The following is a 27,784-nucleotide window of genomic DNA, read 5'->3' as shown; positions in this document are numbered from 1 at the left end:
ACCAGAAAATACAGAAATTAATATTTTTGTTCTGGCTGTTAGATCCAGCCTCAAATGGGTGGGACAGAACCTGAAGATAGAACCAACAACAGTTGGTTCTATCTGTCATCCTGGCCATTAGCAAAGACACTGCTAGGGGAAAAAAGGCCAGTTGAAACCTGGGGAGGTTTTCCCATCTTGGCAAGCCAGCATCTCCCTTGTCCCCCAAAAACTCATGCAGTTGAACCCCTCAGGCTGGGTGGCTTAAAAGCAGGGCAGGGAGGACAGGCAGCTATTGCAGCACAGAGCTGTAAAGGACAGGAGGAGAAGAGGGTGCCTGTGCAAAACTCCCCATGGAGGATCCCTATGAGAAATACTTCAGGCAGGGCTAAACACAGCAGAGACAGGCCAAGTCTGAAGGGTGCCAAGGAGTGTTCTCTCACATTTGCTTGAGGTGGCCCAAGCGAGGCTGAGAATTGGAGTGGAGAGGATGGAGAAGACATGAAAAGATCTCTCAAGGAAGTTGAGAGTCTTGGTATGTTGGGTAAAAACAGACATTCAATCAAGATAGCTTTTTTTAAGAGGGTGCTTTTGGATTGAAATACTTTAAAATATTTCTCTTCTAGAATAGAGTTCTTTTAGATACAAATTTCTGTGGAAAAGTATGACCTTTTCATGTCTAAGTTTGCCAAATATTGATTTCTCCTTTTTGTAAGAGTAAAAGCTCAGCAGCAGAAACTACTGAACTAAATATTGAATTTCTGCTAGATCCAAAACATTGGTAAATATCCTAGCAAGACAAATGAATGTCAAAGTGTAAACAGGAGCTGAGATGTTAATTGGAAAAGATCTATTAGACCATTCAGAGTTATGTGTGAGAGATGCCCTGCCATGACAGCTACCCAGCAAACACATCTTCTGAGAAAGCAGAGGACAGCACTCAATACAGGTGTGGAAAAGCATACCCATTCTTGTCAGAAAAAAAAAAATAAATAAAAGGAAGAGCATGCACTAGACCAGACATCATTTAGCCTCCCTGCCAACTTCTGCAGCGATTAGAGAATCTAGTTTACCAGACTTGCCCCTGTATCTGAAAAAGTGTGTCTGTCTTCTGCCAGCTCCACTACCATCTGTATAGTTTTGGCAAAGAAGCAAGAATGAAATCTTAGGACGTTCATTTACTGATAGGAAGAATCTATAACCCCTGCCTCACCCCACCCTCCGAAAAACCAAAACCCAGAAGAGATTAAAAAAACAGGAAATTCCACTTTAAAAAAGTACCATAAGTCCAGAAAACCATAAGGCCATGATAATTAAATGTAAGTCATATCCAGGCAGAATCCATCAGTAACATCAGGCGGAAAAAAGGAAATTAAAAATAAAGTCAGGAAAGTCCTGGGTGGATTAGCTATATAAAACAATAGGGAAACCTGAATAGTTCACCCTGGGGGGGAATGTAATTAACTGAGGTGGTCCTATATCAATTAACAGGATAACAAAAAGAGAAAATTATTTTAATAGTAGAGATTAAAGCGAGGTTTAGGTCGGAAAGATAAAGAATTTTGGATCTTCTAAGTAATTCAGGGAGATCATTTCTTTCTGGCCCAGTTTCAGGGCTCAGAAAGGGCCAGAAGCCAAATTTATCTGAGGCTTTTGAGATTTGTTATATATTAACACAGTTTCCATAGTCGTTACTTAATAAGTCAGTCTATATTGCTCCAAACCAGGCATCCCAATGGCTAATTTAGAAATGCAGTTTAGGGAGGCTTACTCTACCTGATAGCTTTCATTAATACGGTCAGCTGTGCCTAGAACCAAAATTCTGCAAAAAACAGAAGAAAGCAGCTTTTTGTTTCCTGTGGATGTGGTCATTGGTGCCCTGCTGCTCTGCTGTGAAGGCGGGCTCTGGGCTTCCTGACACGGCAGAAAGCATCTGTGGGGGGACACTGCGACGCATCTGTCCAGCAACAGCGTCAGGGTGGCTGGCACCCAAAACCAATCAACATTTCAGGGCATGGCTAAAGCCTTCAGAGATACCTTTGGCAAGCACACAGAGGAACCAGCAGCTGGAGTGTGTTTGATTTCATGGGGCCTGGGAAGGGTGGCTGTGTTGCTGGAGCTGTGGCTGCAGGATGATTCCAGTTTGCTTCCCCAGCAAAGCCACCCAAGCCTGGTTGGGGTAGGCGTTGAAATGCATCCTGGATCCTGTGGCAATAGCTGCTGATAAAGCCTTGTAAACCACTTCCTTGACCTCAAATTGCAGCTGTGCACACTTTTATCTTGCTTGATGTGTGGCTGGAGGTAGGATTTAATTTCCACTCTTCTTATGAAATAAGGCTGTTAAGTGTTATTAGAAGCTGTTACTGGGATCCACAAAGTGTCCATTTCACTATTACGTTCATGTTTGCTTTACAGCTTACCCTGAGATCTTCATTAGACTGCAGGAGGGCTCAGCCAGCACCTCGCAGAAGGTGAGCAGTTTTGGAGCAAAGAGTGATGCTTGTGACTGCCACCATGCCACCCCAGCGGGGCCAGGCAAGCTGAGCTGAGTCAGGCATAGGAGAGAGCTCCAACGACTGAGCTCACAGGGCAGCAGGCAAGGCTTGGAGTTAACATGAGATGCTCATGCCCTTTCCTCTGAGAGACTCCCACCCCCATAGCAGTGAGCACAAACCCAAGCTAGCTAAGGACTTCTATGTTGTGCAGGCCTCTGTTTTAGTTTTGGTAATGGAAAACCTAAAAGTCTGCTGAATTGCACTGGCCACGCTTGGCATAAAATATATTCATGGCTCATATGACTGACTAGTAAGCCTCTCTGGCTATTAGCTATGGTGCTTTGCTTCTGTTCCACCTCTCCAAGATAAAGTTTTTCATCTGAAGGTATCTCAAATCAAGAAGGTTTTTCTTGGAAACAGAGCTTGTAGGCAGGCAGAACCTTGTACCGTCCATACCAACCCCCTTCACACAATCCAGGAGTCAGCTGGTTCTGCAAACTGGTATAATTTTCCTGGTGACCTATTTCTGGGTGTGGTGTTGGACATTGCAGGCTTTTGTCTGCACTGTCCTGTTGAACAGAGCAAAGGGTGCTGCTATCACAAGACTGGGCAATAGAATCTCCACTGTCGTGGGTTTTGAAAAGAACATGTTATTCTATTCCATCTGGGTGGAGCAGAATTGCTTATCTTTGCCCAAATGGGTCAGTGTCGCTTATCAGATGGTGAAGTGCTACTTACCTCTCTTCATTGTTTCACTACTTCCATGAGAATGTCTTCTGCTAATGGACCATTAAGAGCTCATCAATGACATGACACATTACATTGTACTATTGTAAGATGCTCCACACAGGGAGGAGGAGCCAAACCATCTTAACCTAGATAAAAAAGGAGCCACAGTACCACTAGGTATCCAGTTTTCCACCAGATCCCTGGAGGAAGACTGGACCCATTTCACCATTACTGGACCCTTTTTCTCCAACGGGACCATCTCTACTCCAACAGAACCACATCTGCCACTCCAGGAGAGCTTACTTTGGATTGCTTCCAACACCCTGACCAACAGGGTGTCTGGTTATATTTCTGACTCTGTCAGGGTTTTCTAGGATTTCTTGTTTATTTGCTTGCTTATTCTTCTGTACTACAACATCTGTATTTTTATATCCCTAGTAAAGAACTGCTGTACCTATTCCCAAAATTTTTGCCTGACAGCCTTTTAATTGCAAATTTATAATAATTTGGAAAAGGGGAGAGGGGCTTACATTTTAAAGGAGACTCCAACCCTCCCTGGCAGATACCTATCTAAACCAAGACATCCCCCAAGAGCCTCTGTTCTTCACCTCCAAACAAACACAAACTTCTTTACTTCTCTTTTCCACCTTCCCCCCCCCCCCTCCCCCCCCCCCAGGGCTTTAATCTAGTGAGGATATCAGTTTTGTATTTCTACATAGGAAGAATTTTTAAAGTATTACAACCTAAAAGTGCCTGAAAAATAAGGGAATAATGAACAGAAAAATAGGAGAAAGCAATTTCACTACAAGCTCAGGTGCTATTTGCCATGGCAGGGAAAGAGTTTCAGCTGGATAGTTTCAGTCTTCCTACTGAATGATTGACTTCTGCCGGCTTCAATACATCAACCTTGCATTCAACTATATCTGGGAACCACTTTCTTTGAATGAGGGAGCAAGAGAGGTTTGTGCTGCATGAGTTGCACATGCTTTTTTCTTCTCTTGAAAAGAACAAGGCCATTTCTCTTATAACAGTGTTTAGTACTTAGCAGTATCATAACCTGCTAAAGAAACATACTTGGGAAGGTCCGGCCAGCACGAGGATGAGACCTCTCACCTTCCTAGTGCCCAACCCTTCATCTAGCCTTGATTTTGAGATCCTGCTCAAAATTGCTTGCTTAGAAATTAAACAGAGCACAAACACAGATCTTTGGAACAATTGGCATAAAACCAGGACTACTGTGTCTAAAGTATCCAATTCCTTGTGATTTCTGGAAATCTCTTACATATAGTCTCTGCTACAAAGGTATTCAATTTTGTATATTCAACATATCATTGGGCTAGGCAGTCTTTTTCATGGGAATTGTCTCTTTATCTGCCTAATGAAGAAAGGATTTCCATGGCAATCAGAAAGTGTCTCATTCTCCTCACACACACTGTGCCCATTACCAGTTCCAGTGTTTTTCCATATGAGTGTTTGTTGCTGGGAGCAGGAGAGTGGGGGCAACTCTAGATCTTTTCAGCCACAGCACAGGACTGGAGGGGGTTGGAGTCCTGAAACCCAGGGCAATGGGGGTGTCCCTGGGCTCTCATTCAACAGTGTCTGCAATCAGAAAAATGAGGGGAGTAAGCAAGAAACACAATAAAGAGGAAGCAAGTGCTTGCTTCCAGAGCAGGACTGTGAGTAAACAAGCACTGACCATACAGGAGTTTAGAAGCTGGCAGCCAGGAGGGAAAGGTCAGAGGCTCACCTAACATACGTACATATACGTGTGTGTGTGTGTGTGTATGTGTGTGTGCATATATATATATATATATATATATATATATATATATATATATATATATATATATATATATATATGTAACCTAACAAGTGCCTTGTGCTGCCCCACAGCCAAATGTGAGCTGTGTCGTGAGGAAGGCGTTTCCCAAGCCAAGCTCCTGTGGTACATGGACAGAGCAAGCCTGATGGAGCAGCCTGGAGGCAAAGCAACCTGTCTGCAGGGAAACAGCACTGCTTCAGGAGTGATTCCCAGGGAAAGTCATGACTGTTTTCTATTCCTGCCACAGGGAACCTGTAGCTGTCTATCTGGATGAAGTGGAGAGCACCAGGCCTCCTCAAAGGAAACAGCTGGCAAATGGCTGTAACCAGAGCCCCCTGCCAGGGATGGGAACTGTGGTTTGGCATGACCACACTATTCTTGCCAAATCTTTGACAGTGCCCCAGCAAAGAAACCTGCAGCTATATGAGTCTGCTTTCCAATACCAGCATTTTGCATAGCTCTGACTTATAGTTTGGAGTGTAACAAAAGGACCTTTTCTTTTTTTTTCTCTCCCCAAGAAATTTCCGTAGTACAAGAAGACTTGAAACAGTGAAGGTTTCTATGAGTTGAGAACAGCACTGATGCTGCAAGGGACCCATGAGACATATAAGACGTTCTCGTGTGTGTGTCTGTTTCCCGTCCCAGGAAATGAAACAAGGAATATTTCATCTAAAGAAATATTTGTTTCCTTTGGTAAGTTTTTATAGATAGGAAACATCTAAAAATGTTAAGAACGCCAAACACATGTATTCACTTCTTATTTGAAATACTGAAGAAATGCCAACAGCATAGAAGCTTCATTGTACAAGTTCATCATGCAGCTTGAACTTTCTGGCAGATTTTTTGGCTCACATCTTTGCTCAAGCCTCTGAATGAGCTAAGAAACTCCTGTACAAACAAAAGACACATGTTTGTTTAGGTAGAATCTTGCTGAACTTCCCATACACAAAAATACTCCAGCATAGCCAGTATGGCACCAGTGAGCTATTATAATCATGTGTTTCTCATGGAGCACTCATGGCTCCCTGGGAAATCAAATCCTCAGAATCAGGGCTATGTTATACACCTTCAGGAAAACATTCAAAAGGCTGCACCTCTGTGGATAGTGGAGAAACTCCTCTATAGCCTATTCTGTAAGAATTAGCTACATGAAGAGGGAAGTGGGGAGAAACACTGTCCTGCTTTTTTGGTGAAAGCAGGAGACTTGGAGGTACAGTTTGCAGCACCTCTGAGGATGCAGGGTGACTGGTGAGAAGGGCAGGCAGATTTCCTTTGGCATGCTCTTGTGCATGTCTCCTCTTCAAGTGCAAATGCATATTTATACCTTTTTAATTTTTTTTTTATTATGTATGCTCCCTGTTGCACAGATAATACAACTGAGCTGCTGACCCCTTAGAAGCATTTAGGGACACAGGACCTACCGTGGCAACTACTTGCAGCTCAGCTGGGTTCTCTTGTGGCTGTGTACATTCACATTGATATGTTTTTCCACAAAGTAATACTGCAGCAAAAGCCACAGCTTACTACTCTGGAAACATACCTTCAAAGGGGAGGGAGATAAATCATAATTTTTTCTCAAAAATTACTCATTTCCCTCAATTTGCAGTTTTCTAGAAATGTATTCACATTGAAGAGCTGCCAATTAAAGCAGTCTGTGTTCTTGCCTGCAGGCTATGCTAATGCTGAGATAGATCCACTCTGTATAAAAATGTTAAAGTATTTAGATGTGACAGAAAGGAAAGAATGACATTAATTCTCAGCCATACCTTCTGTTAAGGTGCACAGTATGACACAAGCCCAAACTAATTTTTCAGCCATTATAACTACTTTTGAGATAGGCTTTAATCTTTCTCTTTTTTTTTCCTTCACAGACAATAAGTCTAATGACTCTTCAGCTGAAGTTTTTACTACCACAGCTTCAGATGGTAGGATAAATTAGAGAATAAAATAACTTGGGTTGTGCTCGAGGTGCGTTTATAAAGTCCTAAAGCTGATGTAGTATTTACTACTCTAAATGGGTAGTAAGGAACCCCTATCTGCAGATCTCACTTCAGAGAAAATACTATAAACCAGTATTTTGGTGATGTGATCTATTATAGTTAAGACCAAGTATAATTAAACTCCAGCCTTGAGGGGCACTTAATGTTATTTCTGATGCTTCAGCTGGCATTTGAATATAGCTCTTTCAGTACTGAACTAATAATTAAAAATAACAGCCCTGCTAATGGTTCTACCTTCTGCTTAAGTACAGAGCCAAGATCCTAAACATTTCACCATGTTAAAGAACTGATAGGATGTTTCTTAATTTGTGTAAATTTGGTAAATCCCTGCTCTTCCCCCGCAAGTTTGTCTTATTATCAGCTTATTGCAAACAGATAAATGTTCTTCCCACACCTCAGCTGAAGCCCTTTGGAAACATCTCTCCTGGAGCAATTTTCTTTGCTCTGCTCTGCATGGGAGGCAGCTGCACTTTAGCAGGGGCTTACATGAGTGTGTCAGAGAAATGCTGTAAAAAGATGGCATAAAAAAATTATGGGTTTTGTGGGAAAAACTTCTGCAAGTGCAGGTTGTGGCAGGTCCTGGGGGCTCAGTCAATACCCCACAGGGCACCAGAAAACCATCCCAGATATTGGGGCACCCTGAGAGTAGGAGACTTTTTCCTCTGCTGGCCTCTGCAAGGTGAATTCTCAAAGGAAGCCTAGCAGCTTGCATCAGGCCACCACCCTGCTTCACCTTGCACACTCTGGGATCCTCTGGGAGCCAGGCACATCTCAAATAGCCTCACTGAACTGGTTTTTAGGCCTGTTGCATCTTTGGTAAAGAGTCCTTTATGTCAGCCAGCTACTGTGAAGTCCCTGATAGTGCAGGCAAGGCTAGGCTGAAATGCAAAAGGAAGAGCAGCAGTCAGAGGTAGAAGTGTTAGCACAGAAAAGCAGCTGGAGAGTGGATGGTTACCTGCCTATGCTAAGATCTAGTCTGCAGTCCCACCCAACGCCCTCCACACAAGCCTGACCAGACAGAGGTACTTTCTGGCTGCCTTCCAGATATGTTTTTCTAATGAAGTGTATGAGCTTTAATAGATCACTTCTTCATGGACCTCTTTGGGGAGACAAAATCCACCCTCCTGGCCTACTCAGAGAGTACTTTGCCTCTCTTCCTGGAAAAAAAAAAAAAGAAAAGACGGAAAACAGACATCTCAGGACATATATGCTGCTTGGGTAGAATGGTGTCTCTGCTGAGCTTGCCTGTGTGGTTACAGTTTTTAATCAGAAGGAATAATTTCCCCTCCTCTTCTCTGAGGATTCAGTGAGCACTTTTTCAGTGCAGAATGGCTCTGAAATTTCCTCTCAGAGTTGCAGCCTCTGAAGTGCCTCATGGATGAAACTGTGCAGGTGCCACCACCAGGTCATAAATGCTATTTCAGCATCTGTGCTAATACGGTGCACCTCTTTGTATGGAATAAACCTATGTGATTCATTTCTGGTTTTTAAGTTGAGGTGACAGTTGAAGTGCCCCAAAGCTTTTCTTCCCAAAACCTTTGTTTCCCTAGGGATTTCTTAGCACAGTTACCAAAGGTACTTCATGTTTCCTTCTGGACTGCTTGGCTAAGTTGTGCATGGAAAGATTATTTGGAAATTAGGTGTGATACAGTTTCTTGCTCCTGAACCTTTCAATCACCTACTTTCCTAAAGCAGAATAAACACCTTTCTCATGCTGAATGTTTGCTTTGATTTGTTATAGACTTCAGTAATTCAACACTTACATCAGCTGTCATGACAGACTGAGGTAAGGGGGGGAAAATACTTTATTATTTATTCGATATATGTAGGATTTCTATTTGACCACTGCATAAATGCCATGCACACAAAGTCAGAGGTGCGACAGGCAAAGGTCAGTGTGCTCTGGTACAGCTCAGCACCAGTGTGCTGCTGCTTGGGAATTTGTGAGGTGTGAGGTTACCCAAGCAGAGATCTGACAGAAATCTTGCTAAAACTGCCGTGTTAGGACAGCACATAAAATGGCATGCTGAATATTATATATCATTCTTACGAATTTTTATAAAATGGAATAATATGCCTGTAAAACTGTAAATAAATTTGCCCTATTGTGACAGAGAGGTGCACGTGATAGAAATGTTAAAGCCATCACTTTTCCTTGACCCAACAGTGGGGCATCGTTCCCATTCATTAATTATATCACTAACTCTGTTTTACCAGAGCATGGATATGGATAATTACATAAAACTATCTTCAGCAATTGAGAGGAAAACTTGCAAGAGCAGGTGATCTCCTGGGCTGATATGGCTGTGACCTGTAGTCATGGACCATTTCTGGCAAGGCCCTGGTTTAGCTGGGGAGCACCACATTCAAGTGCACAATCCACCCCACAGCAGTCAAACTGAACCCTGTGTACAAAAGCACAAATAAGCAATGCCTGCAGCCAGCCAGCAGGAAAGGGTCAGCATTGATAACATCAGCTGCTTACAAGTGCCCACTGGAGTTGTGAAATGTGTTTTGAGCATTTAGCCTGAACTCCCACAGCAGGATTTCTGCTGCACAGTCTGCATTTACCCAACAGCTACTGCAAGCTCTTTCATCTAGGTTGTTTTGTGATTTATTAACATTCTTTTCTAAAGAACCTATTGACTAAATGTGATACCATGTAAACGTCTTTAGAACACCAGTCGACATCTGTGGCCTCTCTGGATTTCACAAGTCAAGCAAATTTGGCTCCTGCTTCCACAACACAAGGTAATCAATTGAATCAAACTGTTTTCTCTATTGTTTCAACAATGTAGAAGAAAGACACATAAACACAATAATCATCTTACTCTTTTTGAAGCAAGAAATTTAATGTTCATTGAAGTACTTTTTCTAGTGCTTTACACACTAGGAAGTACACTAACCACTGTCATTGTGACCACAGTTCAGGAATAAATATATGAGAAAATACTGTCTTGATTTTATCTTTTTTAGTGCTCTGTTTAAGATACATTAGTTTTGGCAACTGAACAGACACTGAGTATTATTAGTGTTTACAAAGTTTATTAGTGTTATTGTAGTGTTTACAAAGAATACCTATTGTCTTTAGCTAATTATCGTGCCTAAATGGAATCCTGGAGAAAGATACTAAACACAAGGTCTGCCCCAAAAGAATGATCTTTGGGAGCTGAATCACTCACCAGAAAGCCCAGGGGCTTGCAGAGGCTTGACTGAGATACACCAAGGCAGGAACACAGATTGCAGCAGTGCTGAAAGGAAAGTTTGCTACTTCTCATGCTGCCTTCCCCATCCCCAAAACAGAGACACTTACCTGGCTGACAGCAAAACGGCAAAGTTGCTTGTCCAAGTGGACTAAAAGCCCTTCTGCCTCAACAAAAAAATTCACAACAAAGGCTATAAATAGACAATGTGAAGAGAGAGGATTCTCCTCACTGAATTTTACATTTTCTCTGGTTAGGTGGTACAAGGCCAAACTCATAATGTAAGATGGATCTGAGCCATTTTTCTTCTGCAAATAGCCAGGGAACCAATTTCCTTTTAACCAGGGGTCCCAATGTGTGCCAATCATGGTCTGACAACCCTGGGTCAGTGCTTCTCCTCTCTAGCTCGCTGCTGGTCCTCACACTGATGAGGACAGCTTCTTGAGCAAATCCTCTGGGCTACAGTCAAGACAGGACACCAAGACCAAGCCTTCTGTTTTATTCTACTGGTTTAGTTCAGCTCCTGTTATTTTGCAAGTTTTGATGCAAATGTAGAAGACAGCTGAGAAAGGATATGAGAGAAGAGTGCACACATATGAGCAAGAGGAGAAAGAGGGGACACAAATACAAGGCTGCTAAAACTAGCCTGGTTTTGGCTAGCTTCCACAACTGCTCCATCACTGAGCCAGAGATGTTTAGGCTTTGAGTGATCAGTTACAGCTGCAGTTCACCTTCGCAGGTTTGTTCAGATGGCTTGATATTTTTCCAAAAATGAGACAGTTGTTAAGAAATACGGATTCTTTTTAGCAAATGTGAAATAGTTCTCTTGGGAAAATGAAGGTCTATGTGCTAGACACTGTCTGTGTTTGAATATCAGATAAATAGCTAGCTGAGCTCTAGAAATCTTCGCACTTTAAAAAATGCTTAAAGGAAAATGTTAAATAACTTGGTACATGGCATCAGACATTGCATGTGTGACTCTTCTACTCTAACTTTTTCAAAACTTCCTTTTGTTAGTTGGGAAAACAGTTTTGTTTCACTGGAGCTGGTGACATCCTGTCTAAATTCTGATTTATGTATGTTTGTTCATCGCTCTACTAGTTTCAGGTCAAAACAAGCCAGTGCATTCAAGCTCCTGAGGTTCACCTGAAACTAAGCTGAAATACGAAAAGGCTTCAAATGTTTTGTATAAGTTTATTTACCTATCTCAGTAAAACTCCTCTTGAGTTTCTAGCTTGTCATGGGTTTTCAAACTAGACACAGCATGGTGTAGTGCCTGTCTGAGGGAAGCCAGCATCTCAAGTAGTGAGCTACACCTGTTTGACCTCATTAGTCAGAAATCAGGGAAGAAAGAGGGAGAAAATGAAAAACAAGTGATATGGTCCCTACAGCAATTTTTACCAGCTTGTGTGCTTTTCAGCCGGAGCACTGATTTCTACCACAGAGGCAAAAGGCTATACCAGTGCCACAGCTTTCAGTGAGGCAGTGAGTAGACAACACATCTCCTGTGCTTCACAGGACTGCAGCAGAGGAGTTGTGAAGCCAAAGTGCAGATGTGGCACCAGCTTAGAGAATGTTGGGTTGCAAACCTACAGTATTCTGGAGCATCTTGCAAAAACCACAGCAGCAGGTCCTCAATTTGTGTTGCCTTTTCTCAGAGCATTAGCTCTGTGGATGCTTATTTTCAGCTGCTAGTTGAGAGTCACCACATTACCATGCAAAAATTATTACTAAGCATGGAAAAGTTGTGTCTGAGGAGAGGCCAAAGTCATGTGGAGTAACATGTACCAGATTTTCAGTACTTCATAGAAGCAATTTCCCTGTTGAGTTCCACTGAGGTAGAAGATAAATGCTTGGCTTTCCAAGCTGTCCAGGATTTGCAGTGACAAAAGAGAAATGAAAAACATTTGAGTATCCTGGTTTCATTAGACGTATTTACTTTAATAACATTACAATTGAGATAGTTGCTAGGCAAATGTAGTGAGTGCTGAAGGTAGTTTTTAGATGAAATAAATTGCCAGAGAAACTAAATAAAATCGCAGAGCAGCAGTGAAATAATGATATAATGTGGAGTAATAAAGGCTGGCTAATAGAACATTGAAAGACAGCCTCATTAAAGATCAATAAATCAATAAAACAACCCTAGGGTGAACATTTTTTACTAGTCTTTCCATTTAGAAAATCTCTGCTCAGCAGTATAAAGCCCAAAGTGACTTTCTTTTTAACATCTTGATTTGCCTTTGTGTTTTTGGAACAGGCAGGACCTGTCAATGTGCTTTTGCAATTTGCATGGGAGTCATCTTTTGGCTGAGGCACAAGTGTAGCAGCCGCTTTCTGTTCTGTGAATGTATTTTTGGTAGCACTCTGGTGCTTATCTACCCTCATACAACCCACAATTGTGCATTTATACCACAACCTTGTGACAGCTTCTAATGCTTCACAATTCTGCTCTTGCACAGCTTGCTGGTTGCAATTTTTGCTAAAAGCATGCTGAATTACTCTACTATTTGCAGGGGATACCGTGCATTGCTCCACTCATCCCCACATCCCTGCCACTGCTTCCCTACACCCATGCCTGCCTGAACACCAGGTAAGAGATAATGGCCTTGAAGGGTCCTTGGTGCAGCAGCTGTAATTCAGGGCAGTTTCAGACTGAGCCTGCTGAGGGATACACACCTATCCCCAGGGCCACTGGGCTCCTACAACACTGATTATCATTATCATTTTGGTCCCGGGATGCTCTAACACAAGCCATTATGTAAATAAGAATAAATAGTGCTCATCCATGTGCTGTGTAGAGCACAGTGCAATCAGATCTCTAAGTGTATATCCTTTTTTTTTGTACAAAACTTAGTAAAATGCCATGCATTTTACAAATGTGAGATGTGTCATGCCTATTCATATAAAATCAAACACCTAAAAAGGAAGTAGAAAAGAATGGAATTAATATCCAAAAATCTCAGTGAACTTTTAGAGTCCCCTAAAATTGGACTGATTTTCATGAATGCATACATACACACACAGACACACACACTTGAACTCTCAATTTCAATCAAAGCCAGCAAGCATTTCACAATAAAGAGATTTTCTTGGTTCTGTCTGGTTTGTCATTTACATCATTTAAAGCTGGGGTTTTGTCTTAGATTTATAAATCAGCAGTTATATCAGAGACTGCCAGGTTCCTCTGTTATTTCATTTGTTGTTTGCATCAGAGAAAGTCAAAGAGTACAAAATAGCCATAGTAGAGCCTAATGAAGTAGTCATGTACAGGCTTGTAAGATAATTGAAGGTCATTATTTCTTTTTGTACAAATCTGAATGATTCCACTACTGAATCCCCACATCCGAAGTGCTCTGGAAATGCTGTGCCATTGTGTAGCTGAGTATTTTAGCTATTATTTCAGAAGCTGTGGATGTGAAGATGGCTCAAAAAAACAGAAATGTATCCTTATGGAGCACTGATCTTAAACATCAGTTGCTTAACTGTATTAGGAAGGGAAAAAACTGTCTATAAACAGATGATGGTTGATTTTTGTGGTTCAGACAGTACTTGACAGAGGAGACTGAGGTTTTGCTCAGTCATGACAGACTCTTTATGTTGCTGCTAAGCCACTTAGTATCTTTAGGTTTCTCATTACCATCAAAGAGGTAAAAAGCTTATCATTCTCCCAGACGGCTGTGCAGCTCAAAGCTGGCTCAATGTCGGCTTGCTAGAACATCTTAACAGGTATTCTTTCTTTCTTTTTTTTCCTCTTCCATTTCCTTTTCCTCTTTCTCTTTCTTTCTCGTTTCCTGCCTCCCTTCCCCTTCCTCTCCCTTCCCCTCCCCTTCTTATAATATTTAATTTGATACAAGCACTTTTTTTTTATCCAACATCAGGTTGTAGGCCAAAAATGTAGGCATCTTGCCAATTGAAGTTTTACACCCTGATTCTGGAATTTTATTTCCTGTTTTCAGCAGGATGAATAACAGAGGGTTGAAAAGACAACCTACATTTTTAAAAGACCAAATAAGTTACCGAAAATGTTCTTTGCCCATATCTTTATAGGTAACCTGTCCTACAGCATCCCAAACCAGACAATTACATTTACCAGAGGAAAAGATTTCTTTCCTACCAGCAGCCTGCTGAATAGTACTGGTGAGACATTATCCTACAAATCATCTTCTTTCAGCATGCCACTGCAGAAGCACAAAACCTGGAGACTCATGTCCAGTTGACTAGGGGATTTCAAAAAAAGGGAAAAGAGATGAAAAGAGGAGTCACAGCTGCTGTATCCTCATACCACAGGTTGTCACAGGCTTTTGGCATTCCAGCTTTCTCCCTCCATCTGCAAGCAAAGTTACAGTGCATGCTTTCTTCCAGCAGCAAAATTTGGCCAGTGACATTCTTGTGCCTCAGGGAAATCTCATGGCTCATACAGTGTGGTGGCCTGGCCACAGCACTGGTTGCCATGGTGGGTAAGACCCAGCCTCGGTGACACATCAGTGTGGCCAGCCTTGCACAGGGTGCTGATGCCAGCACAGTGGGAGGTGACACTGAGGCCTGTCACCCATGGATCTCTCTCACACCCAGGCCACTGCTGCACTCTCTGGCAGCTGGAGGAGGACTGTGGTCCTTCTCTCCTTCTTCTCCATACCCAGGACCTGAGGGCTCCTCTGTTAGCACCCCCAGGGGTGGCTGTGCAGAAGGGGGAAGGGGAGGGGAATCCCAGCACTGCAGTAGGAATAGGATTGGGATACTGTGCTGCTGACAAGAGCTCACCTCAAAAGGCAGCTGAGCCCTTGGCCAGATATTTTGGCAGGGTCTGGTGTCAGTGGTGTGAAAAATAAACCATTGGGAAGGAGGGCTGGGGTGGGCAGATGTGCCCATCTGCACTGTGACATGCAGCTTCTCACAGGGGAACAGAGAAAGCTGATGGGTTTTGGATTAAATGCTCTCTGGACTGTGCCTAAATAGTCTTGTCAAGTGAACCAGTGGGTGGCTGAAATCAGCTCACACACCCAGTCAGAACAAAGTGGGCTAAGTCCATAAATCAGAGCTGCAATGCTCAGAGTTTGGGATCCTCAGACGGGTGATGAGGGGCTGCACTGACACCAGCGCTGTGCAGGCCAAGGAGCAGTGAGCCACAGGCAGCAAGCCTGGATTTCTCTCCTCTCTGAGGACATTCAGATGAGCACTGTGTGTCCCTTACAGGTGACAGGAGGAACACCAAAGCCAGTCACTTCCCCTGGCCAACTGTAGCTGTCCTGCTCCTCTTCCGCAGCTCTCTGGTGGCTTTAGGCATTAGGAAATGGTGTCAGTACCAGAAAGAAATGTAAGTACCAGTGAATGGAGCCACAGGGGTGGGAGGGGTGGCACAGAGGGCAGCACCAACTCTAACCCAGCTGTTTGGATTTACACCTTTTCATTTAAGACAACGCATAGCACACAAGACCTTTAAGTACATGAATCACTAATGCTATTTTTTTCATACAGCAGTATGTAAAGTGGAGTGTTCTCAGCTCTTTCATCTGTTCTGTGGGTTATCTGTAAAATATACTTTAAGAAAAGAGCTGCAGTGCAGCTTCAGGGTGTAAGGGAAGAAGAGCAGTCAATTTTTGTCCCCAGAGCCCTCCATTTCTATTAGCCTCCCTGCCAGCTGCTTTTGCTCTCTCATTTTCTATGGTTACTTGAGGACATGTTTTAATGAAATTGTACTTCTAGGGCAGACTTGTTTGAGTTTTGAATAATATATGTGAAAGTAGGCTACCCAAAACTCAATCCCAGTCAAAGAAGCATTGAGTTTGTAATTATTACTAAAGGTTCATTCCCTACTAAAGCACTCTAAGATCTACTGGTGAAAGCAATATCTAAGAGACAATTATTTTAAATCTTACTAACATTACTAAAATACCCAAAAAATCATAGTTATAATTAATCACCTATGATTCTAGAAAACCCTCACGGAACACAACTGCAAATCCTGTATAGCAAAGGTAAAAAGAGGATTGATTTTTTTAACTGATTTGAGATGGTACCTTTATTTATAAATTGATCCCCAAAAAAGTTACAAGTCTTGAAATATACTTACAGAGAGCAGTGTGAGCAAAAGGCCTGTGCAAGGGTTTTGAATGGTTCATCAGGCCCAAGCTCTGTCTTTTAAAACACAAATGAAGTAAAACTGTGAGGTGGGAGCTAAGAAAGCCAAATGAATAGCAGGTGTGCTGAGGTTATAAAACAGACTCAGAGAAGTTGCAGTATGTAAGAGCTAATGTCAGGTGCTCTTTTAATGACTCTGTGCCAATCCACCTCCTCCTGTGAACATTTTACAACTGTCTTTTATGCTACTTTTGTGTGATAGTGCATTTTCTCTCTTCTATTTCAGTATGAACAGACCTCCATCTTTCAAGCCACCGCCACCTCCAATAAAGTACACCTGCATGGTAGAGTCTGATGGAACTCTCCCATCCTGCCACGAACTGGAAAACCTGTAACATCACCTGCACCCCTTGTGCAGCACACAGAAGACTGACACAGTTTAAAAGCTCTGTCTTTAGAACAGTGGTTACAGGAGCTTGGTGTTAATGATCCATATTAAAATTTAAAGCTCCTACATGACATTAATTCTGGAAGCTGAGCACTCCTTAGGAAGCTCCTTTCATCCTGTCTATCTCTATGTATCCACTATGTTAACAGCATGATGAGTGTCACTGTGAGATTACATGTGTTTAATTTGAATTGGGTGATCAGATGGGAATTTGCTGTCTCATCCACGGCAGCAGATTAACACATCACTGCCAGCCTGATTGAAGAGTGTTGAAGCTTGTCCATCTATTAAATGCATAGAGATGACAGCTCTGCTGTATGGACACCATGGTTACATGGGAAACAGTGGCTGAACACAAGATTTTGAGACCTACATGAACTTTTCTTGCAATTATTTATTTTTACTGTGGACTTACATAACCCAACATATAATTTTCTATCACTGTGAAACCAAAAGAAACAATCAGCACCATACACAGAAAGAAAATAATCTGCATCTCTTGGCACAGGATTGCAGCACTGGATCATGAAGGGTGGTTGGTGAGATGAAAGATCATGGTGCAGGTCTGGTGCAAGTGTATGCAAAGAAGTCCCAGTTGTGATCGGGAAAGTCACAAGAAAGTCAGTTTTGGGCCAGAGACTTAAGGACTGAAGAAAGCCTAAAGATAATGGAAAATTCTAGTCCTTTTGGAAGTGCTATGCCTTTGAAATAATATTTACTTTTAAGTCTGATTTTCAGGAATTATATTTCCAGTATACATGAAGAAAGGAAAAAAAAAAGTAACAATTTTCTTGTTCTTTGGTCTTAATGAGCTTCCATCATTTGCTATCTTCACATTTTCCAAGACTTCAGGAGTAGTTTCTCAGGTGGTTTAAGCCTCAGAAAGAGATGATCCAGTCTTCCTACCATCCTGCCCAAGCTACAGATCTCATCATATTGACACTAATGAATAAATGATGGTGCAGAGGGTGGGCTCGGCTTGGCCCTCTGCACAGGTCTCAGCCCAGTCAGCAGCTGTGTGACCACAAATACAAGGCACCAGAGCTGCAGGAGGAGCACTGCTTTTGGCAGCAATTACTGTGCCTTCAGGCAGCCAAGAAACCATTCCCCTAAGCTCGTTTGGAAATGTATTGTTACCACAATGGTGTTTCTGTAATTAATGCAAATCAGCTAAAATTCAATCATGCCAGGCTTGAAATTGATATTCTGATTTAGGAATGGGATTTGCTTTATTTACTGCTAAACACTGGTCGATGAGTGTCACGGTTCAGAGCACTGGATTTCCCAGGACTTTAGATTAAATGAATGGCTTACTGGAAATAATGATCTAACAGACCTTTTTTAGAGTATTCTGTTGTATTATTTACGTTATAGTACAAGCAGTTCCACATCCATCATCCGTGCTGAACAGAAAACACTTTGTTTCCTACAAAACTATACCGACCTTCTATGCATGGAAGGGTCAATGTTAATTTGAGCATTTCTTGTCAGTGTTGTAGAAGCACAGTAGTTTAACTGTTGTCATACTATCCATCGCTGCAAAAGAAGGCAGATCGTTGCCCATAAAAACTAAATTGGAAAAAAAAACACAAACAAACAACAAAAAACACCCCCGAACAGACGGATAGCAATATTCCAAGGGGCGTGGAGAGCCAGGACGTTCCTCCTTGTCATTAGACAAGGATGAGTGTCCGTAGCATACACGCCGAATGGGGCTATTTTATTGTCTCGGGTATTCTGATCCCCACGGTTGCCTCTGGCCGGAGATGCTCCCTCTGACCGTGAGCAGTGCCCATGGGTGTCACCGCTTCCAGCGGTGAGCGCCGCTCCCCGACCGCCCATCCCCGAAGGCTGCTGCTGCTGCTGCTGCCGTCTCCGCAAGCGGTGCTCCGCAGGGTAACGACGCCCGGCAGAGCCCCGCCTGGCTGGGGCGCTTCCAGCGCCCCCGAGGCTTTTCCTCTCAAATCCCTGCGCCAGGACACGCGGGCGGGCACGGCGGTCGCGCTCCCGCCGCTCACCAGCAGGTGGCGCCGCAGCACCGCGCCCGGCAGTGAGCGGGGCTCTTCCCGCTTGTCGTTCCGCTCCGTTCCTGCCCCGTCCCCGTCCCGTCCCCTCCCGCCGGCAGCAGCGCGGGAATGCGGCCGTGTCGCTGCCCACCCGGGGCGGAGGGACGGGCACTACGAGGGTGCCTGACCTCCTCTGCCGGCTTCAGAGAGGGAACAGGGAAAGGGGCAGTCAAGAAACTGGGACCTAAGGAAGGAAACCCCCCCCGCGCCAGCCCCATCTTCGTGGTTTTCTGCAGGTAAATTTGGTGTAGGGTGGTTTATGTTTCTGTTTGCCTCTATCTGGTCCTCACCACGGTAAGAATGGAACATAGAGTTTACTCAAGAACTGTAATTTAGCTCAAAATTGACACCTGCTTTAAAGAGGGAAAAAAAAAAAAAAACGCAAAAAACCCCCAACACCCCTCCCCCCCCAACACACACACAAAACCCAAAAAAACCCCTACCAACGCACAACTGCAGCAATTTCAACTGCCTCGTCCCTGGAAGGCTGGATGGGGCATTGAGCAACCTTGTCTAGTGGAAGGTGTCCCTGCCCATGGCAGAGGGGTTGGGACCCCTCTGGTGATAACTTCGGGATTTCTTTAAACCCAGACCATTCTGCAATTCAGTGATTGTTTTTGGCAGCTGCTGCCCTGCTATGTAAGCTGGAATCACTAACTTGGACTTGGGTTCTGTCAACTCTGGAATTATTTGGCCCAGATGAAGTTACCAGATGCTTGAAGGTGGCTATGGGAGTATTAGATAAAAGCTTTTCTATAAGTGGAAAACGTTCAAAGCTTGCTGTGTGGGTATAGTAAAGATTTTTTAAGAGAGTCTTAAATGTTGTGGTTTAACCCCAGCTGGCAGATCATTCACCAGTAGGATGGAGAGAGAACTGGAAGAGTAAAAGTGAGAAAAACCATGGGCTGAAATAAAGACTGAGTTTAATAGGGAAAACAAAAGCTGCACACTATCAAAGAGAAATAAAGAATTCCTTCATTGTTTCCTATGGGCAGTCAATGCCAGGAAAGCCAGACTCCATCACGTGTAATGGTGAATTGGGAACGCAAAACACCGTTGCTCTGAATGTCCCCTTCTCCTTCCCCAGCTTTACATCCCAAACATGACACCATATTGTGTGCGACATCACTGTGGTCACTTGGGGCCAGCTGTCGCAGCTGTGTCCCCTCACAACTCCCTATGCAACCCCAGCCCACTCAGTGGTGGGGTGAGAGGCAGAAAAGGCTTTGACATTGTGTAAGCACTGCTCAGCAGTAATGGAAATATCTCTGCATTATCAACACTGTATCATAAATCCAGAACAACAGCTCATAAATCCTCATACCAGATACTATAAAGAGAATGAACAACCCCCAGCCAAAACCACATTGGTAAATGTAAATCCATGACAGAATAAAACCTGTAAAGCAGACCCAAGTCAGAATCTGAGGTCACGTAATGACATGTAATGTCATACTGTGAAATTAGCTGGGCCTGCTGTATATGGTCTTTAATACCAGCATTACACAGCTGTAAAAGCAACACACTGGAAAGCCAAGCAGCTAAGTGGTTTTATGCACAAGTGGTTTTCATCTGCTCCTGAGGAGATGGTGAATGCTACAGGGTGAAGGGAAAAAAAATTACAAAAGGAAGGAATTTGTTCTCAGTATTTGTTTGCAGTTGCTGCTGTGCCTTGTGAAGTCAGTGGCAAGGCCTGGGATTTCAGTGGAGTGAGGAACCTTTCTCAGGACTTTCTGGTTTGTATTCCTGCCTGTTGCATCCAGGTGGTGCTGGGCCCTGCTGATAGAGGGCCAGGAAAAGCTGCCAGCCCCAAGCCCATAGGGTGTGGGGAGCAGACAGGTGTCCTCACCCTGTTTTCCACCTCTCTGACAACAGAGAGGACAGCTGTGAGCTTAGAGGATGCCCTGCTCCTGGCACACCTGACATCCATGCCAAGCCTGAATCCCCCGGAATTACCTTCTGCCTCACTCTGAATCACACCTTCTTTTTAAACAGTATTGCAGAAGCTTCTCTTACAAGGCACCTTTTGGTCCTGTAAATTAATCAAGCTGGGCTTGTTTATTTAAGAAGTACCCCTATAGTTTGCAAGGCGTGCTCCAGTAATTGGAATGCAGGCAGAGGTGTGGCAGTGCTTGGGAGCAGGCTGTGGGAGAGCACGGGCTCCCTGGCCACTCCAGTGCCAGACTCATTAGATAACAGTGGCTGATAAGAGGCTTTGCCACTTGGGATTTCCTGGAATGGGCTGTTTCGCCCATCTTAATACAGATGTATGATGTTTTCTCTTTTCAGGGATGTGAAAGTAAAGCTACACTACTTGCAGCTGTGTTGAAAGCCTTGAGAAGTGCTCCAGCTTCGTTTAAGTGTCTGTATTTGTTTTACAAAGCTGTGCACAGAAATTATACCTGTTAACCAGCACAGGGTATTGCTTACTTTGCAAGGTCTTTGCTGGATTTAAAGCCATCATGTGTTAGAAGTGGCAGATATTAGAAAGGTATGTGTACACTTTGACTCCAGAAGAAGCAGGATATAAAGTAGAAATTTTGGTTTATTTATTGTTTATGTTAGTAAGCAATTCTTCCTGACTCTGCAATTAACTTTTGAGCAATAAACTAATGGAAAGCTCTTAAAAAGCTCTGTAGGGGGATAATGATTGCTTAATCACATCTAAGAAAATTTATAGAAATAATATAAAATCGTATTATATTTGAAATTGTTCTTTAAGACAAAGCTCAGGGAAGGCCACAGTAAAGATTACTTGATTTCAGGGAACATCTGATTATGTCTGTAAAATTCCTCTTCCATCTGTTTTCTAGTTTATGATGTTTCATCTTTTTCCTTTCAAAGTCTCCTGTACCAGTTTGCCCTGATAAAACTTTTAATCAGTGGGAAAATAATGTATGTTTTCCCCTTGGTTCCTTTCCAAATGGGATGACTTCCAGATTGATTTTGGCATCCTGCACAGCCTGAAACACCCTCGTGTGGTGTAAAGGAAGAATTGAATAGCTCACTATTGTCAAACATATGGCTCACAGATGCCAGGGCTAGGCTTACAGCAAACAAAGGGGGAGAGAGAAGCAGGCAATATATTAATAGAACTGACACTGAGGCTATGAGTGGTGGGTAGAAAAGGCAGGGGAAGTCAATATTACACAGAGTATATTGTATGGTAGAAATCTTAAGTATTTGCAATGGGCTTAGGAAGTGCAAAAACTGCTGTGATAGTAACGGTGGTTTTCTGACTTGATGTAAAATGGAAAATGAACACCACTACTTGTGGTGCACTTGAAAGAAGTGGCATTTTAAATGCAGTGATGTCTGCAGAGCTTTGTGATTGAGTGTGTCTGATGGTTTGAAATGTTAAATAATTCCATTGCAGTCAGAGTAAAAATGGTAATGAACAGCTTGGAAGAGTCTGAGTACACTTACATGAAATGTTGAGCAATTAGCTTCTCTCTCTGTGAATGAATCCTGCAGTTTTCTTATCAGCAGCAAAGTGACCTTTCAAATTCATGGAAGACACAGAAGCTGTTCCAATAACTTATTTGATCTCTTGCCTGCTGATAAATTGCATTGTAAGGATTTGGAATTTACATGGCACTGTGGACTTTGGGCTGAAAAGGAAGATTTTTAAAACATTAACAGAAAGCTTCCTAATAGTGGAAATGTAGCCTGGGTATGTTTTCAGTGTATTCAGTGTGTAAGGAGAAAGAGTCTAAGCTTGCTGTAGCACCTGATATTATCAGCTTCTTTTCAGTTCCTTTAAAGTTCTTTTAAAAGAAAGTTCATATTCTGGATTTATATTCTGTATATGGCAGCCCCTGTGTTAAAATTGAAATAAACCACATTTGTGTGTTTGGAATTGGCTGTGAAAGCCATATGCCTCTTGGTGCTTAAATAGCATCAGCCTGATCTGCACAGTTAATCTTTTTACTATGCATTTGCAACAGGAGGGTTAGGAGGATGGGAATGGGATTTGAGCTGCTAGATTGTCTGGGCTGCCTGTGACATTGGCTTGTGCTCTGCACTCCGGCAAAAGGGAATAGCTGAGCTCTCAGTAAATCCACATAAGGCATAAATGTGACTATATAAATCTGTGGGGAAAAATCAGTAGTAAAGTTTTAGTCAGGCTATTCTCATTGCTGAATGTGATTCATATGGGAATGCTCCAGCAACATGGAAAAATACAACAGCCTACTGACCTTGATATAGAATTTAAAAATGTCAATAATGTGATGTTTTTCCTGTCTGCTTAGGCATTCATTTTTGCAGCCACTTAAACACTTGCTGGAAGAGGAGTATTTGAATGGCCTCAAGTGACAAGACCCTACATAATTTGTGACTTTAGTCTGTGGAAAATAAAGTCGTATTATTAATGCCATTTTTCCCTCTGGCCATCTCAATTAATGATCATGCTTGCAAGGTTTGGTACTGATTACAGAAGAAAATTAGAAAGTTTTGTGTAGATGGAAAGAGGTTGAGGTTTTGTGGAGGCAACAGCTAATTTAATACTCTTCTTTCTTAGAAAAGGAAGGATTTTTTGGACCACAAGAAAGTTTTGCTAGTGGTTGCCACTTGCAAGTGTCTGTGCATCATATCTGATACAGCTGAAGTCTCACCCCACAATGCTGAATGAATGCATGTGCTCCTTCTCTTACCATTCTGGCTGTGAGCTGGTGGTGTCCCACGCAGTCTAAATGTCCTTTGCAGGTTGGAGATCTAGACACCATCTTAACCACGAGAGCCAGGGCCTGCTCATCCTGCACATCATAGCCCGGGGTGCTGAAACTACCTGTGCACGAGGGAGAAAGTCACTGCACTGTGGTAGCACACATTACTACCCTGAGGCTGTCACATTCTCCAGTACCATGAGAGAGTGATGGCAAATGCTCAGAGGTTTTGGGGAAGCTGTAAAGGGAGAAGGTTTGAGTCTCTTCCTGTTTCAGCTGTAGCCCTCTCTTTTCTAGCTGATCTGGTTGCAGAGGACTGGTAAGACTTGCTCTCATGATAGATGTGATTAGATTTCTTCTCCCATGTCAGAGCACACCCTACTGTTCCTCTAAATACTCTGTTGCCTGTCATACACATCCCATCTTTATGTCCTTTGAGAGATGGGAAATGGAGGACGGGACCTGGCAAGGACGGCCAGCAGTCCTGTGTCAGCAGTCAGCCTTAACAGTTTTGGTTCTAGACTTGAGTGTTTACAGTTTCCCTGCCCAAAGGCAAAAGATGTCCCTGGGAACATACCAACCTCTGTGACATGGATACCCCTGAACTGCAAGGCTTTCTCCTCCTGGAAAGCTACACTTGGCACAGCCATGGTTGCCAGCTGCATTCAAGGTGTTCACAAGTGCTCTTTTCCTGGACAGACACAAGCTGCAAAGGTGGGAGCATGAGAGACTGAATAACACAGTAGAAAAGATTTAAAGGAGATAAACTTGCAGGGGTAGGGAGTGTTTGAAGCCATAACATAACATAACATAACATAACATAACATAACATAACATAACATAACATAACATAACATAACATAACATAACCAGTCTCTTAGTTGACGATAAAATTTTATTTATAAGAGAAAACATTCATGATCTCATACATATGGCTTTGAAGAGTGTACTCTGCTGTCTCCTACATCGGGGCAAGTGTGGTCTTAATGGGAAGGGGGAGCAGGGCTGCAGGATAGTGGAATGCATGCCAAACCCACCCTTCATGTTCTTTTTCGAGTGTGAGGGTCAGGAGTGCCTTGTGAAAATTTATAATACAAATTACACTGGGTTTCAGATTCTTCAGTATCTAAGATCTAAAACCAAATATCTTTGTTGGCTTCCTTGAGAAGGAAAGTGCTGACTCATGGAAAGAGATAGATTCTGGTTGTATTCTATGAAAATACATAGTTAATGTGTGTTTACAAATACATTAAGTTTATGTATACTTCAAACATACAGTTCAGCCAGCAGTTTCACTATATCAATTAAAGCATTCTGTGAATAATGTGCAAGCTGTAATATACCAAATGAAAAATACCTGCTTAAATAAAAAATACTTCCTTACAGACAAAACAGAGGACTCCCAAAATACATATCTTTGGTATTTTGTATTCAGCCTTTAGTAATTTGACAGTGAAAAAAAAATCTTTCAGAATTATATATGTGGGTTTTGTTGGGTTTTTTTCACTAGCATATGATGGAGTAGGTTTCAGTGTTGTATACCTGCTAATCTCTATATCCTATGGGAAGAGTATGGAAATAGTATGTACATATTTTTAAGGAGCAGTTAAGAGAACTTGCTCACAAAGCATTATCCCTCAAAGACACATAAAAATGCAAGGGAGAAAAAGCGTCTCTTAGAGCATCAATTTTGTGTGTCACTTCAAATCCAGAAATTGTTTTGGAGAAAATTTTTTCCCCATCAACCAAATGCAGTGAAAGGTCGGTCAACTGTGAGACTGTCGGGAAAAGGTAATTGTGGAAGAGCAGGTGGTGGGGATGGAGCCTGTGCTATCTTGTTCCTTAAGCCTTCCGCTGTTGGCTCTTGCCAGGCACAGTGTGTAAATCTCTCCAGATAATACACTTAACTCACCAGCCAGCATCCTAAAACCAAGGTGCTGGCTCTCTCTATCGGGGGTGGCTTCTCTGGTGCTATGGTAGAGGGAATGGACGAATTTTTGGAGACTGGTGTCTCTGATGTGGAACGGCTGAGGGAACCGGGCCTGTTTGGTCGGGAGAAGCCCGAGAGGGGCCCTCGTCAGTGTCTATGAGTATCTGAAGGGAGAGTTTCAACAGGATGGAGCCAGACTCTGATCGGTGGTGCCCAGCAACAAGACAAGAGGCCATGGGCGGAACCTGAGCCCCAGGAAGTTCCACTTGAACATGAGGAAGAACTTCTTTCCCGTGCAGTGACGGGGCACTAGAACAAGAGTGTGCACACAGGGTGTGGAGTCTCTCCCCCTGGAGGCATGCCAGACCCGCCTGGACGCAATTCCGTGCCATGTGCCCTGGGCTGAGACTGCTGGAGCAGGGCGGAGAGCGCAGCGCCCCGCGGCCGCCCCATCCCGCCGGCATTCCTTGGATACCGCAATCCCAGCACACCGACCCCACCGGGGCGCGCGGCCGGGGGCGGGGCGCGGGGAGGCGGCCAATGGTGGGCCGCCGTGCCCCGTGACGTCACCCGGGTTACATAAGGGCGCCAGGTGCCGCTGTTGCCCCGGCCGTGCCGGCGCAGCCGCGCTGCCCGCTATGAGGGAGCGCCGGCGGAGCGGCGCCGCGGGGACCATGGCTGACGCCAACGCTGACTGGATGGGCTCGCTGCCGCCTGCGCTGCGCTCCCTGCCGCTCTCCAACCTCGCCATCCCGGGTAGGGCGGCGGGACGGGGCCTGTGGGGCCGGTGCTGCCCGGGCGGTGGTGGGGTAGTCGGCTGGGCCGCGGCGTCGCGTCACCCGTAATAAAGTGCTGAGGCTGAGAGGAGCCCTGTCCATCGCAGCAGAGAATGGAGGGCTTAATCCGTAAATAGCGCTGTGAGACGCTAACCGCTGGCCTGCTGCTCTGACTGCCTGTAGAAAAGGCAGCTGTGACCGCTGGCGGCCCTCCTGAGCGTTTGCTTTACGTGAGGATGAAATCGGGCAGGGAAAAAGGCTCGGTTCCTTTGACCCAACAGCTGGAGGTTTATCAAATGGAAGGTCTGCTGAGATGGGGCTGTGAGCAGCCTGCTCTTGTGAAAAGTGCTCCTGCTCGTGTCAGGGGGCTTGGAACTGTGTGGTCTTCAGGATCCCTCTCAACCCAGACCATTATGTGGTGTGTCTTTTATAGCCTGGTTTACAGATAGATAAACTTATAAACGACAACCACAGGTAACCTGAAATTTACTTAGGTTGATTTTCTATCTGTAAAGGGCATAAAATGCTCTTCCTTGCAAATGTCAGTAGGGAAGATTTTAGGGGTGGTCACTGTTGCTCCTTCTGATGCTGGGTATTAGACTGGTCCAGGCTTGGTTGTCATTTAGCCTGTCGCTAGCACTTTGAATATGTGTTGTAGCATACATACAGTATTAAGCTATGCCTGGGGAGGTTCAGGATGGGCTTAGGAGGAGTTTCCTCACAGAAGGGGTGAATAGACAGTGATTGGGCCTGCCCAGGGAGGTGAGGGAGTCACTGTCCCTAGAGGTCTTTAAGGAGAGACTGGATGTAGCGCTCGGTGCCACGGTCTAGCCGGCAAGGTGGTGTTACGGCTTAGGTTGGACTCTGATCTCAGCGGTGTTTTCCAGTCTAATTGATTGTGATTCTATATAGCAGACATTCAGAGATACTTCCCTAGAAACAGAGTAACTTTTTTTGGGTCAGAGGGAACATAGCTGCTTCTCCACATGCTCAAATGCCCTTGAAGCCTGTCGAGAAAGGGCTGTGCGCCTGCTGTGCTCCGACTGCTATGTTACCTGAATCAGAACAGTTAAAATGACAGGTTTCAATCAAAAATGGTTCCCTTTCCTATCCTGACAGTAGAGAAAATGTTTTATGTGACCGTGTTCTATTGAAGAGGGAAGCAAGACAGAAAGGAAATTCAATGTTCATATAAAACTCAAATGCCAACAGACTTTGAAACTTCTGGCAAATAAAGGCTTCTCTGTTTTAGTGAACTAATAAATCAACTTCTTGCTGTTGTAGCCACTTAAAGACTGTGAAACCCTGCAGAATGTTATGATTTAGATTGCATTAGGTGCAATGCTGCTGTCACTTGCAAACATGCAACCAGTGTTGCAGCACAGAAACCTGGTAAATGAGTGGTTGTTTCAGTCATGCCATGGTGCTTTTAAAATGGGCAATGCCTTTTTTTTTTTTCCTTTTTTTTTAATGCTTGCAGTACATGTTTATTTGTGATCAGGGTTGGTGTATCTCCCCACCACTTTCCTGTATGTACCTCATGCAACCTGCATGAGCAAGCAAAAGGTATTTTGGGTAGATTTTTGTCATT

General features: G+C 43.6%; 2 protein-coding genes and 1 long non-coding RNA gene across 5 annotated transcripts in view; 2 read left to right on the top strand and 1 right to left on the bottom strand.

Moving 5' to 3' along the window:
- Positions 1-18,088, top strand: part of CD96 (CD96 molecule) — a 28,482-nt gene extending 10,394 nt beyond the window's left edge. Inside the window, 12 exon segments of the mRNA XM_066175043.1 lie at positions 2,395-2,450; positions 5,097-5,136; positions 5,139-5,186; positions 5,544-5,568; positions 5,570-5,718; positions 6,897-6,950; positions 8,767-8,811; positions 9,702-9,776; positions 11,649-11,717; positions 14,276-14,365; positions 15,422-15,542; positions 16,593-18,088. Coding sequence (XP_066031140.1) covers positions 2,395-2,450; positions 5,097-5,136; positions 5,139-5,186; positions 5,544-5,568; positions 5,570-5,718; positions 6,897-6,950; positions 8,767-8,811; positions 9,702-9,776; positions 11,649-11,717; positions 14,276-14,365; positions 15,422-15,542; positions 16,593-16,701 — 881 coding nt within the window. The 3' untranslated portion in view covers positions 16,702-18,088.
- LOC136284687 (uncharacterized) lies at positions 11,800-16,324 on the bottom strand. The gene is made up of 3 exons (XR_010719256.1): positions 16,299-16,324; positions 14,343-14,445; positions 11,800-12,094 (listed from the first exon to the last, which is right to left on the bottom strand). It is a non-coding gene; the product is annotated as an uncharacterized lncRNA (long non-coding RNA).
- A 7,967-nt stretch (positions 18,089-26,055) lies between the features above and the next one.
- The window catches only part of PLCXD2 (phosphatidylinositol specific phospholipase C X domain containing 2), a 51,989-nt gene continuing 50,260 nt past the window's right edge, over positions 26,056-27,784 (top strand). For 2 of the 3 annotated variants that reach the window (XM_066175033.1, XM_066175025.1), the window contains exon 1: positions 26,066-26,173. In XM_066175033.1, the coding sequence (XP_066031130.1) occupies positions 26,092-26,173 (82 nt within the window). In that variant the 5' untranslated portion in view covers positions 26,066-26,091. Of the gene's footprint in view, positions 26,174-27,784 lie in introns of all 3 variants that reach the window. The other variant, XM_066175017.1, reaches the window with a different exon arrangement.

The sequence above is a fragment of the Chamaea fasciata genome, unplaced genomic scaffold (assembly GCF_029207755.1).
Source record: "Chamaea fasciata isolate MVZ Bird 193981 ecotype frontalis unplaced genomic scaffold, bChaFas1.0.hap1 SCAF_2, whole genome shotgun sequence".
NCBI classification, from domain to species: domain Eukaryota; kingdom Metazoa; phylum Chordata; class Aves; order Passeriformes; family Sylviidae; genus Chamaea; species Chamaea fasciata.
The sequence above is the reverse complement of the archived record's forward strand: the minus strand, read 5'-3'. Positions and strand labels throughout refer to the sequence as shown.